This window comes from Notolepis coatsorum (genome assembly GCF_963971535.1).
Source record: "Notolepis coatsorum genome assembly, chromosome: 1".
NCBI classification, from domain to species: Eukaryota; Metazoa; Chordata; class Actinopteri; order Aulopiformes; family Paralepididae; genus Notolepis; species Notolepis coatsorum.
Genome location: NC_140165.1, coordinates 107,306,106 through 107,319,781, shown reverse-complemented (window position 1 = coordinate 107,319,781; position 13,676 = coordinate 107,306,106). Strand labels below are relative to the sequence as shown.

The 13,676-nt window shown below is 43.3% G+C and overlaps 2 protein-coding genes across 2 annotated transcripts in view; one reads left to right on the top strand and one right to left on the bottom strand.

Moving 5' to 3' along the window:
• hspa12b (heat shock protein 12B) overlaps nucleotides 1–5,294 on the top strand; it is a gene marked incomplete at its 5' end in the record, with an annotated part of 110,798 nt that extends 105,504 nt beyond the window's left edge. Inside the window, one exon of the mRNA XM_084315978.1 lies at nucleotides 2,788–5,294. Within this exon, the coding sequence (XP_084172104.1) occupies nucleotides 2,788–3,264 (477 nt within the window). The 3' untranslated portion in view covers nucleotides 3,265–5,294. The remainder of the gene's footprint in view (nucleotides 1–2,787) is intronic.
• An 868-nt stretch (nucleotides 5,295–6,162) lies between these two features.
• cct7 (chaperonin containing TCP1, subunit 7 (eta)) overlaps nucleotides 6,163–13,676 on the bottom strand; it is a 32,756-nt gene continuing 25,242 nt past the window's right edge. Inside the window, exons 9-12 of the mRNA XM_084316335.1 lie at nucleotides 10,957–11,054; nucleotides 10,234–10,366; nucleotides 9,154–9,360; nucleotides 6,163–7,249 (exon numbers count right to left, since the gene is read on the bottom strand). Of these exons, the coding sequence (XP_084172461.1) occupies nucleotides 7,025–7,249; nucleotides 9,154–9,360; nucleotides 10,234–10,366; nucleotides 10,957–11,054 (663 nt within the window). The 3' untranslated portion in view covers nucleotides 6,163–7,024. The remainder of the gene's footprint in view (nucleotides 7,250–9,153; nucleotides 9,361–10,233; nucleotides 10,367–10,956; nucleotides 11,055–13,676) is intronic.

Genomic DNA, 13,676 nt, shown 5'->3' with positions numbered 1-13,676 from the left:
CCCACTTCTTAGGGACCTGCACTGGCTCCCCATTGCTGCACGAATCCGCTTCAAGGCCCTCGACCTAGCATACCGTGCGGCAAAGGGAACTGCTCCCGCCTACCTCCGGTCAATGGTCTCTAACTACACACCCTCAAGACCCCTACGCTCTGCATCTTCTGGCCGCCTCAGACCTACTCCTATCCAAGCTCCGGGAGGGTCATCAAAGAGAAGTCGCCTATTCTCAGTCCTTGCCCCACAATGGTGGAATGAACTACCCACCCCAGTTAGGACAGCCGAAACACGTCCAATCTTTCGCCGTCGACTAAAGACGCACTTCTTCAACCATCATCTGAATTAATAAAAAAATTAAAAAAAACGAACCCTAACTAACCATACTATCATGCACTTGTCCTAATAAACTAACCTACACTGTAGCACTCAACACTGTTTGATGAACATTGTTACTCAGCTGATAGAGTTGTATCCTTCCTGATGGCTTGTCATACAGAACTTGTAAGTCGCTTTGGATAAAAGCGTCAGCTAAATGACAAAATGTAAATGTAAATGTATATAACGTCAACGTATCTCCTTGTTCTTCCTTTCTTCAGATAAATACTTTCTTTCCCATATCAAGTGATTGGTATACAGGCACTTCCTATTGGGGTGAAATTTGAGAAGGAGATGAGATGAGTGTGTGGCCCCACCCCTGCTTATGTAGGTAGCAGATGGGGGTGTGGTCAGACGGATGTTGGTATGTAAGGGTACATTGTGAGGTTTTATTCAGTGCATATACACTGGAGCGAGATATGTGCAGAATGACGCTGAGCGGAAGCTAGCATGATATAGAACCTTCTGTAGTGTGGTAGTGAAAGGTTAACCTTCTGTAGTGTGGTAGTGAAAGGGTTAAGTCAACGCTTAGGACTTGGCTCCATCTGTAGCGCTGCTGCCGTCCAGACTAGGAAGCACACGACTCGTGGGTACAGGGCCGAGTCGAGGTACAGGCTTCAGTCCGGGAGGGGAAACAAATCCTCGCTAGCGACACCTCTGACACTAAAGGGAACTCCCCACACCAAACCTTTATTGATAAAAGAAAATACATCATTAAACACTTTGTAATAGCAGGGCAAAGTGGTAGGGGCTCGAGCCCCCTCGGGACCCTGTCTCTGCACATGCCTGGTGATTCAGAACACTGCTTCTCAACCTTTTTCACATCACATTGATACACATAAGGCAGCAGACTCCCGTTTGATATGATCACATCTCTCGGACCAACATCTCAGCAACTTCTATAGAAGTACGGTTGAGAGTGTCCTTACCAGCTCAATCACGGTCTGGTATGGAAACTGCACTGCTAAGGAGAGGAAGGCACTCCAGCGAGTGATTAAAACTGCTCAATATATTATTTATCTATTTTTACCTTATTTTCTAGCACTCGCTTGTATTTAAATCTTTGTGTGAAGGGCGGACTAGCAAAGTAAGATTTTCATGGTATGGCAAACTGTCTGTTTAACATTATGACAATAAACAATCTTGAATCTTGAATCAGCTGATTTCTGTTGTTAGATATGATTAAGTCCAGAATTCCATAACTCTGTCTATACAGTACTGTATTTGAGGAGATACTTGTGGAGAAAGTCAGTCAGTGAGATTAAACTATTCCATGTTTTTCCAGGGGACCCCCTGGAACTCCCTCAATAGGGCCTGCACAGATATTTTCGGGGCAGCTTGTACTAAGCAAAAAACGGGAACTGAACCCACACAAATACAAACTGGTCTTCAAAGTGGTTCCAAATGATGCAGTGTTCTAGAACCAGAAGACCAACGGATAATCGTTCCGCGGCCGGGACCACTTGAAAAGGTGGTGTGGGGAACGATTCAGGCGTCCCCGGGCACGGAACGATTCAAGTGTGAACACAACTGTACCAAAACACGGAAGAGTTTAAGTTTTAAGCTGTAACAACTATTTGACTGTCCATCCGTCCTGTTCAAAACATCAGCGACAATGACCGCAAAAGGATCACTGTGGTCTTCTGAAGAAATTAAATGCTTGATAGAAATTTGGGCAGACGAAAACATACAAGCACAACTGGACAATACCAACAAAAACGCAGAGATTTATGGACTAATTCGAGAGTATTTGCATGCGCGTGGGTACAACAGAACAATCTAACAATGTCGTGCTAAAGTAAAGAAAATTAGGCTTCAATACCAAAAAGCTTCTATCACTGGTTAGGTAGCTATAGCCACACTTTTTTCAAAAACATTGTGGAATTCAAAAGAGAATACCGGTAGGTCCGTTTCTCACCTTATTGATGAATGTGAGTAGCATCTTAGCATAACAAAGGCATTTCTTGATGCCGCCTGTCTCATACGAAATCTCCTCATGCGTGCAGCACGTCATGATCTTAACTTCTGTACGCCGCATAAGTACGTGATGAAGGAGGAAGGCAGGTAGGAAGGCAGGTGAGGTCTTCGTCGACTGAAAAATTGCCTCCAAAATAACCAAAGTAGGCACAGGGCGATGGACGACTCCATTGTACAGGCTTTGACTATTTCTCTAACGACTTGTTGCGTACTAGATGACGCAAGTGTTCATTGGCGGATCGCAAACCAATTAGGTGCATACCGCCACCTGCTGTATCGGGGTGTTGCTCCCTCAAGTGTGCTCGGGAACTAAACGAGATTGGTAGTGTGAAAGCTGGCCGGCGGGGGAGTGGGGACTATCGTTCTCGGGGAACGGAACGGAGGCAACCGTTTCCTAATGTGAAAACGTAACGACTTCTCTCTCCTCCACCCTTCCACCAGGTCCGCGTACGTCGCTGCCCCCTCACCTACGGCGTCGGCGTCCTCAACCGCTTCGTCGAGGGCCGCCACCCGCGCGACAAGCTCCTCGTCAAGGACGGCCGCGAGTGGTGCACCGACATCCTCGACCGCTTCGTCTCCGTCGACCAGTCGGTGGCCCTGGGCGAGGTGGTGCGGCGGAGCTACACGCCGGCCCGCGTGGGCCAGCGGAAGATCATCATCAACACCTACTGCAGCGCCTCGGACGACGTGGTGTACATCTCCGACGCCGGGGTGCGCAAGTGTGGCACGATAACGCTGGACCTGCCGGAGCCACTGCCGGTACCGGGAGCGGCGGGAGGAGCGGCGGGGGGAGGAGGAGCGGAGAGGAGGGAGATCAGAGCCACCATGCAGTTCGGAGACACGGAGATCAAAGTGACGGCGGTGGACGTGATGTCCAACCGAACGGTGCGAGCTTCTATAGACTTCCTGTCCAACTGAAGGGACGGGGGAAGGGCACACGAGACGAACATGTTAGAAATATAGAACATAGAAGCGATTAAAAAAAAACTAGGTGACAAGTTGGGAAAAGGTACATTGGGAATGATCCGTCTCTCTAGTAGGAATGGGAGCTTTCCGTCTAAAAGGGAATCCTTACATTCCCGTTTCTAAGGACATGACCATTTTGACCTTTGTACCTAGATTCACTGTAGCCCAGTGGGAGAGGAATACATGAGGGATTTATTTGTTTATTTGTGAGTTGTTTTGCAACTGTCTGAACCAGGGTCCCCTGAATAACAGGTAAAGTGACCCCAAGAGGAACTACAGTATATCACCACGTCTGGGGTGATCGTGATCTACAACATGCCGTTTCAGAAGGAAAGGTTCATTCAGAGGGAAACAATATTTGTTTTGAACTGTATCAAGCATGTTCATTTGATCCAGAATCTCACATGTGGGGAGAACCAAATATCTACTCTTACTAATCCAAAGAATGAAGATCCGAGTCTTGCAGGCCTTTTGTGACTACCTGTATCTGATACCTAAACCCAAAGAGTTATACTACCTTGAGTGAAACTCAACTTGTGTTCAGTGCCAAATATTAAAGGCGAATACCGCAAAGATTTTATAGTTCCTATGTTATTTCCAGGTCGAGGAAAGTTCAATCAATATTTGAACATGAGCTACTCTCTCTCCCAAAACCAGAAAAGTTAAGACCATCAGGTATAAAGTCTGGAGCTGCTCCATTGACACTGCATGGTAGACTGGCTTTATGGACCCACAGAATGTTTGACTTTTTAGACCCAAATGAGCTTTAACCTATAGTGTTCAGTTCACCCATATACTGCTATTCTATACCATCTTTCCCAATTCATTCCAGCTTCAGACTTTACACCTGATGACATCTCAAATGTTGAGTTGTTTATTTTCACCAGTCTTAAGACCATAGGAATATAAAATGTATGAATTATTGAATTGGGCATAGTTCATTTGTTTTTTTACGATCAATGCTACTACCTGGACTTGCAGTTATTGTTCCTCGTTGGTGGTTATTCTGCTCCACCTAGTGGCTGAAAGACTGAACTACACCAGCAGAGAAAGCTACATCCTCCTTCCTCTAAAGGGGAAGTAAACTAAAACAAAGACTGTACATAAAAGTGATGCATCTTGGCATGTATATACCCTAATAAGGGCATTACACCATTATCTATGAGGTCATCATATGAATCAGTATTTCTCAATGTGGTTTGCACTGGCATCCAAATTTGACCTTGGAAGTTGCAACGCCGAATATATATTCAATAACAGTTACTCAGATTACTCTACCCACCCACCAATTGAGAAACACTGATAAAAACAATTGTTGAATGTATTCCGTAATCATATTAAAAGGAATAGTTGTGGTTTTTGGAACCGTAGCCCTGTTTTCTCCTTGATGTTGTCGATGGGTAGAGTCCTTTCTCAGCACAATCCTTGATGTTCATTATAATAGCTCTGGCTAGTTAGCCACAATGCAAAGTCAATGGGGTCAACTGAGATCTACTTTGTGTGTGCTGTGGCGTAGAGGTCCCAATGGTCCTCAAGTCAGCTTGACCCCATTGACTTGGATCCTTTTGTGGTTAACTCGCCAGAGCTAGAATGAGGAACAGCATGAATTGTGCCGAGAAAAGATTCTAACAATCTACACATCGTCGGTAGTTAGCAAATAGGGCTAGTTCCAAATATCAGAATTATCCTTTAAGAGAGTCCTTTTAATGAATACATATATATATAGATAGAAGCGAGGCAGATGTATTTAAATCACCATGTATTCAGTCACACTGTATATGTTCTGTGTTGTATTTCTGTTAGTCCATCTGTGTGAAAAGCAGAAAATTCATGGCCAGTTTAAAAAATATTTTCAATGGGGATTTTCTCTTACATTGTGAAACTGGCCTCACTATTTAACCTGTGCCTATAATCTGCTTTGTATAATAAACTTTTTCCAACTTTCTGTATAAAAACCTTGCAGGCTTGTCATTAAAGGTGCTATATTTTATGTGTAGACTTAGACTAATGCTTTTTCTTTTTAAAGAATACATTCAGAGCCTTTATAAAGTATTGCAAGTGATTCACAAATGTATCAATTAAAAAAATTAAGAGTCAAATTAATGTTGTCCCTACTGCCCATTTCCCCACATGGAATGCACCAGATTGGATAAATGACATGCTGGTGCGTGAGACATCTAGTGGCTGAATGTTATCCATACACCTTTAACAAATACCCTACTTTTCGCACTATAAGCCGCACCTGACTATAAGCCGCAGCAGCTAAATTGAATGATTTGTACATATATAAGCCGCACTGGACTATAAGCTGCAGGTGTTTTAATGTTTAATTACCATATGTAATTAGCATTGGGACACAATACTGTCGGACAAATAACACGAATTAACTCATTTACAAGTTGTATTAAGTTTGGCAAATAAGGGAACAGATAAATAACATTTCAATGCAGTCAAAAAAGCAATATTTTGATTTTAACATTTTCGGGTTTGGTCACGTCGAGTCACATATAAGCCGCACCGTTATATAAGCCGCAGGGTCGAAAAATGGGGGGGAAAGCCGCGGCTTATAGTCCGAAAAGTACGGTATACATCTCCTTCCCCATTACATTTGTCCTCACGATATAATAATGGTGTGTATGGTGTCCCTCTATACACCAAAATAACATTGATGTTGGTTATGCTCAATATCACACACTGATCTCACAAACACCAGTGTATTGCTTTATAGGCAGGTCCAACACCAAGATGTGTTGAACTAATACAATTGCATATTTCTTGTGTTGCATGTGGCTACTGCTTTTCCCCACTCACAAATATACAGGAATAACCAAAGAAAACACCAAGCCAAAATAATTTCAGATCCATGGATTTATTGATGAGAATCGTCCCAATAAATAGGTCCACTCAGCATTTAACCAATAGCGGCAGTTCAGAACAGCTTCAACAACCAATCAGTGCTTTGCATTTTCCACAAGTCAGAGTTACTAAATTGTTATTTTTTTTTTCTTGAACTAACTGGGACTAAGATGTCTGGGGTGGCGTTAGGGGAACAGGAGTGCGTGTCCTGTAATAATCATATTTAAAAAAAAAAAAACAGGTGCAAAAGGAGGATTACTTTGACTTGTCCACATTATCTCAACTGGACTAATGTATCTCTCAACACAAGGATTCAAAACAGCTACAGTTGGAAAGACGTGCATGGTGACTGATATTACATTCACACGGTACAGATTAGCGCTAAAAAAGACACATGAATAAAGCAACGCATTCCTTTCAACAGAACAGAAACTGAGACGGGAGAATATGACCTAAAGCCTCAGTAACAAAATTAGTAGGTATGAAAGATGGTTATTTTTTTCCATCTTCGTCCCACTCCATTGAATTTAATTGGTTAATTGCTACCACCTCTTCTCCTGTCCCCTTCAGTGTTGTGTGTGCATTTCCCTGCGCCTGCCATCTGCAATGTACGTGTTCCCAAACTTGAATTCCACCGGCCTGGCCGTGTGGCAATAAAAGGAACTTGAACGTGTTCCCAAACAACAGAAATTTCATTTACATTTGGCATCAAAGCCCCAATGCAGATTACACCCGTGTGTGTGAGTGAGTGTAAACTCGTCACAACACCCGATCTAGAATACCATCTTGACAACGGCCTTTAAAATCTGCATTGGCGTTTTGAAGCCCCAACATAAATGGGGTCACACACTTCTCTCTAGTGAGCAGGTCTCCCACGGCCTCGGCCCCTGCCGCCCCCCGGGGGCCCGTCCATGGTACTGCGGGGGTTCTTGATGGTCTCGTCGACGGACAGGATGAGGCAGGCTGCCTCCGAGGCCGCGGTCAGGGCGTTGATGCGCACGATGGAGGGCTCCCACACGCAAGCTATGTAGTTGTCGGCGATGTCCTCGTTGTTGATGTCCACACCGTACCACATGCCACCCTGCCAGAAGAGATGTTAAGAGATGACGCACACAATCCAACACTAATGAGGGAACTTTCACCTTGAGTCAGTCTTTTAGTGTAATTGACAGCAGGTACCTGGGTTCCAATTAGTGGAGACATGAAGCAGGGAATCGGCACACTCCTTAACACTTCGGCTAATCTCGGGTTTACGATCGTGACGTTGAAAGCCACGTCACGGCTATTCTCGGATTTTATTTGTATTTTTTTTATTAGCGATCTGAAATCATATTGCATCACGCAAGCCTACCGTTGGAGATCCAGGGGACGCCGGCGATCAGATGTGAAAAAAGCGCCCCTAATCTATGTTATCAGTGTTAGGATAATCAGACTAGTTTTCATTGAGATATAAGCGTTTCCACTATTATGTGATATGGCTGTTTCACTGTAAAAGCCATGAGGAAATAATAGCAGCGATTATCAGCGCACGGCACGAGCGCACACATACTATCGACCATCTAGCGTTTATTTGAAAACGATTCATAAATAGACAGACAAATGATAACGTTCTGGAATATTCCAGTAAAAGGCGATTATCATGGAATGTGTTGTTTTTTTCTTCGAAACAGTGCTCAAAATGCTATAAAAAGGAAATAAAGCGATAAAAACACAATCTGCTTTGCCAATGTTGACTGGAAAATGAATCTTTGATAAGCGATGGGCAGATTAGACACATAGCATAATTTAAAACATAGATTAGGCGATATTAACGTTAACATGGGACGTGGACCGTGGCATCAACGGGGTGAAAAAGGAAAACACGGCCCGGCACTGAAAGTGTTAAAGGAATAGTTCTGAAGGCAACTGAAATCTACTGCACAGTGCACACAATGTACAGGGTTCCTGCAGGTTTCAAGTTCAATAAGACTTTTTGAGACCACATTGAATATACAGGTGCAGCTCAATAGATTAGAATATCGTGGAAAGGTCCATTTATTTCACCGCATTGATCCAGTCATTTGTGTAAAAGGCGCCCCAACTAAGTACTGAGTGAACATACGTAGGTCGAAAAAAAAATTCATTGGTCTTATGTAATATAAAAAATGTCTGAGATACTGAATTTGGGGTTTTCATGAACTGTAAGCCATAATTATCTAAATTAAAACAAATAAAGGTTTGAAATATTTCACTTTGTGTGTAATGAATCTATAATCTGAGATTTTTTATTGAATTACTGAAATGACCATACTGGCAAAAAGGTATAAAGGAAAATTACGACTTTTTAAGACTCTGCGGGAACCCTAAAAGTAGATTTCGGTTGCCTTCAGTCAGCTTGACTCCACCGACTTTGCATTGGTTTGTGGCTAGTATGAGTCAACAACATGGCTTGTATGGTTTCCTCTAGGGATGCACCGATCCGATATTGGTATCGGCCGCCGATATCAGTCAAATAGCTGGATCGGGTATCAGTAAAAAAAAAAAATATATATATATATATATATATATATATAGGATTATTTTTAATAAATAAAATAAGAAATAACCATTCAGTACATTTATATCCGTGTGTTAATTTGTTACATTTAGTTTCACTAAGTTAGGAAAGTAATGTTTTAAGTCAAGCCTGATGTTGCCTTGCACAAACGAATGATCCCAGTCTCTTCCACAGTGACAGTGAGGCATAGTTTATTAATTGAATGAAGTTTATTTTCTGTCTTTGTTTACAACAAATCAAAAACACACTTGTGATCCATTACAATTCTTAAAAACAAAATATATTTTAATATATAAAAAAAAACGTAGATTAAAAACTATTGTTTTTAACTTTTTTTGAAAAGAAATTAGACAATGGGTATCAGATCGGTATCGGCCGATACCCAAACCCAGGTATCGGTATCGGGACTGAAAAAGACAGATCGGTGCATCCCTATCCTCTCTCCTCACCTGTGCATGCTTGGCGCGGAGCTTGTTGAGGATATTTGTGGCGTCGAAGCCGGCGTTGTCGCACAGCTGTCGGGGGATGATCTCCAGGGCCTTGGCGTACGCTCCGATCAGCAGCTGCTGCTTGCCGGGGATGGTTCTGGAGTAGTCCCTCAGGTACTTGGACAGCTCCATCTCTATGGCGCCGCCACCCGCTACTATGGAATCATTCTGGAATGGAGAAACAGTTGGGATCAGGTGAGGGAAGCATTCACGATGAAATCATGATGGGAAGGAGGATCATATTTTCACTGCCGATGCCAGTTCAGAGGGTTCAACTACGTTTTGGCCAGTATCGAACCCAGGGGTGGACAATAGTGGTAGATTGATATGGGTTTTTCCAATGGTCGATATAGATATTTAGAAAGCAGAGTAGAAGATCGGATATAATGATTTTATTCATTTTACAGCTTGATCTGCACCCTGATCTCGGCAGGTGCATTTCTTTCGTTGGTTGCCTTTTTGCCTGCTGCGCAACATAATAACATCATATTAAAATCGACCAATCAATCACTACTGCTCTTTACAATGCCTGTGTTGTCATAGTGAAGGAAATCAATAGCGCAAGACTACAGTGTCAACAAGACTACAGTGTCAAGTCTCTAGAACTTAAGTCTTGTGAATCCTACTTAAAAGTTTGGCCTGGGGGGTTGAAAACATACTGTTGGTACTGGAACCACTCCAGTACTTTTACTTAAGAGATGCTGTGCTGATTTTAAACCCAAATCCCATTGTTCTTTTGTGAGGCGGTCATGTGATGATCGGATATAAAAATGAGCAACGTGTTCCATGTCTGGAGAGCTGGATGATGTCACCCAGAGGGTTTCCAGAACACTTTTATGTCCGATTATCACATGCTCTCCTCACAACAGGACACATTTTTGTGTGCTAAATTCCACCTTTAACGATATAGATTCCTACTATACGTGTGGGCTTGCCAAGTAGATTCCCCTTGCTGTGCAATCACGATGACTTAATGCAGCACGTGTTCGGTGAAACTCAACCCTCAAGGGGTCAACATGTCACAGTGTGCCGTGGACCAACCTTGATGGCCCTGCGCACGATCATGATGGCGTCGTGCAGTGAGCGCTCCGTCTCCTCCATGAACTGTTCTGCTCCGCCCCTCAGGATGATGGTGCAGGTCTTGGATTTAGGACAACCCCTGAAGAAGTTATATCTGGGGGAGAGAGAGGGAGTGAATGCTTGCACATACATACAAACACACACAGAAGAGCGGATCTGTATTTACTGTAATATGGATATTGAGAATGAGTTTAATTTTATGTTTGTCCATTATATTATGAGTTGCGTCAAGTTATTTGACAGGTGTAAAAACCTTGAGTTAATGTGGTTTAGTGATGCAGATAGATTAAAATGGATTTTTGATCACAGGGTGTTTGCACTTGCAGAGTATTTGGAGAAAGCTTGGGATAAACGCACAAAAAGAACATATGTGATGTATTTACTTTGGCCTCTGATGGTGTGCACGGTGTAGCCTACAAGCCTTAAGAAGTGATGGTTATATTCAATTTTTAGTGTCTTATAATCCCGTAAGGGATGGGTCGTCGGACATGACACGGAAATAAAATTGTATTCATTCATTCACACACAGATCACAAGGACAGCAATCCTATGTTTTTGTGTGGAGTCAGTGACTTTGTGGTGGCTACAGTGTTTCACAGAGTTTAATTACATTTTGGCCGCAACATGGTGCATGTGAGAAAAAAAAAAACATAGAAATGAAGCTGCTCCAACTCTTCCCCTCACCTCTCTCCTCCGACCTGGACCTCCTCAAAGAGTTCACATTGTCCCAGGATGTTATCCGTCATGGCTCCCACTGAGGTCTGGATGGAGCCACCGCAGGCCTGGAGGACACATTGCAACACATTGAGCCATGGTTGACAATTATGCTAACGCAATACTTTACAAAACTACCCCGTTTTTAAATCCACAGCAACATATTGTCTGTTGTCTTCTGTACCGTGGTCCTCTTGAGGTCATACAGTGTGCATGCACACACATTAGATTAAAATGTACAGTAAAGTGCATTAACAATATATACAGTGTGATTAAATGTAAACAAGTGATTACATGGAATATATATAATGAAGCTATTGAGTAATGTGCTAATCTGATGTGCAGTATTATGTACAGTGATACAAGTATAACTACAGTATGGTCGTAAGCCATACCGGCCAGTGGTATAACTAGTATGTACACTGATATAGTATATAGTGTGTATAAAGTGTTGATATTGTCTTTTACTATTTAGAGATTTTAAGCTTCAACAATTAACACTTTGATCGCCATGCTTAAATTCATAATTTACCATCCTCCGCCAGCCCTATTTAATATGGAGAAGTTCCCCTTCTTTGCAGGGCTATAACTTTTTAAATTGTATTGCTAAATTGACATTACTATGGCCCATTCAACTTCCTATATCTATTGTTCAGGGTGTAGCAACGTTATACTTTTTCATTCACATATTCATACTAAAATACGGTCTAAAGTATAAGTATGTTTTTATCGTTTTCTGCAGCTTTCTCCAGAACGTGATTTATAGCTCCAAATGAATTATATTGATGATGAGATACAGTGATAGGAATCTGCGAGAGATAAAAAATTTCAAATGGACGTGCTTCTAGAAGTTACTACGTATGATCTGATGATGACTGGATGGGGGGGGGGTCGTTTATAATTCCGTGGCCAACGTTAAGTTCAAGTTCTTTAATAGTTGTCATACAGAAGTACAGAATACTTTCATACAAAATGCTTCTTACTGTTACGCTCCAGAGACTGTGCTAGACAAGATAGTATCAAATAACATAATAACATAATATAGCATGAATTTAGAAGAAGAAAATGAGGTCACAGTGTTCGGTATAGACATATGTACAATGTTCTGAGTTACCATATAATATACAATACACAATACTATGCAGTGTACTAATGTACAGTACTATCTAGTGCAAAGCAGAAATGGGATGAGGTACAATTTTAGGTACAATTTACAGTAAGGTGTACGAGTTGTAGTGCAATCCTTCATCCATAAATATAAAGTGTGGGGAGTGGGTGCTACAGTGTGTTTGTTTAAAGTGGGTGTGTGCTATAAAGTGTGTGGAGTGGGTGCTACAGTGTGTTTGTTTAAAGTGAGTGTGTGCGTGTGGATGTGTGTGCTATGTGCGTTTGGTGGTTGTTGTTGTGTAGTGTTCATTCATTGTTCGTTTAGCAGCCTGATGGCCTGGGGATAGAAGCTACTTCTGAGTCTTTCTGTGCTCGCCTTGAGACTCCTGTATCGCTTGCCTGACCGCAGCAGTTCAAAGAGGCAGTTGTTCGGGTGACTGGAGTCTTTAATGATTATCTTAGCCTTGCCCTTGCAACGCTTGTAGTAAATGTTCTGGAGGGTGGAGAGCCCCCCTCCAATTGTGCGTTCGGCTGAACGTGTCACTCTTTGTAGTCTGCTTCGGTCTTTTGCAGTGCTATTCCCAAACCAGGAGGTGATGTTGCCGGTCAAGATGCTCTCTATTGTACATGAGTAGAAGTTCTTAAGGATCTTCTGGCTGACTTGGAACTTCCTTAGGCGCCTGAGGAAGTAGAGGCGTTGTCGTGCCTTCTTCACCACACTGTTAATGTGTGTGGTCCATGTCAAGTCCTCGGATATGTAGGCTCCGAGGTACTTGAAGCTGTTGACTCTCAACCGGTGCCCCGTCGATGCTGAGGGGGCTGTAGTCCTTGACCCCCGACCTCCTGAAGTCCACAATCATCTCCTTTGTTTTGCTGACGTTCAGGGAGAGGCTGTTTTCCTGGCACCATCCCGCCAGGACCTTGACCTCTTCCAGGTAGGCCCTCTCGTCGTTGGCAGAGATCAGGCCCACCACCACTGTGTCGTCAGCAAATTTGACGATTGTATTGCTACTCCGCTGAGCCACACAGTCGTGTGTGTACAGGGAGTAGAGGAGGGGACTCAGAACACAGCCCTGGGGGGCCCCTATGTTGAGGGTGATGGATGAGGAGGTGCAGTTGCCTGCTCTCACCACCTGGGGTCTGCCAGTCAGGAAGTCCAAGACCCACTGGCAGAGGTCATAGCCCAAGCCCAGGTCCCTGAGCTTGGCTATGAGTATGGAGGGGACTATGGTATTGAATGCCGAGCTGTAGTCGATGAATAGCATTCTCACATAGTTCCCCTGCCTCTTGTCCAGGTGTGATGCTGCTGTGTGCAGCACATGGGATATGGCGTCCTCCGTGGACCTGTTGGGGCGGTATGCAAATTGCAGGGGGTCCATGTTGATGGGGAGGGAGGAGCAGATGTAGCCCTTTACTAGCTTCTCAAAGCACTTCATGGCTATGGAGGTGAGAGCTACAGGGCGGTAGTCGTTGAGGCAAGCAGGCTTGGATTTTTTGGGTACAGGGATAATAGTGGACTTCTTCAGGCAGGTGGGGATGACAGCCTGTTCTAAGGACAGGTTAAATATGTCAGTGAATACTGG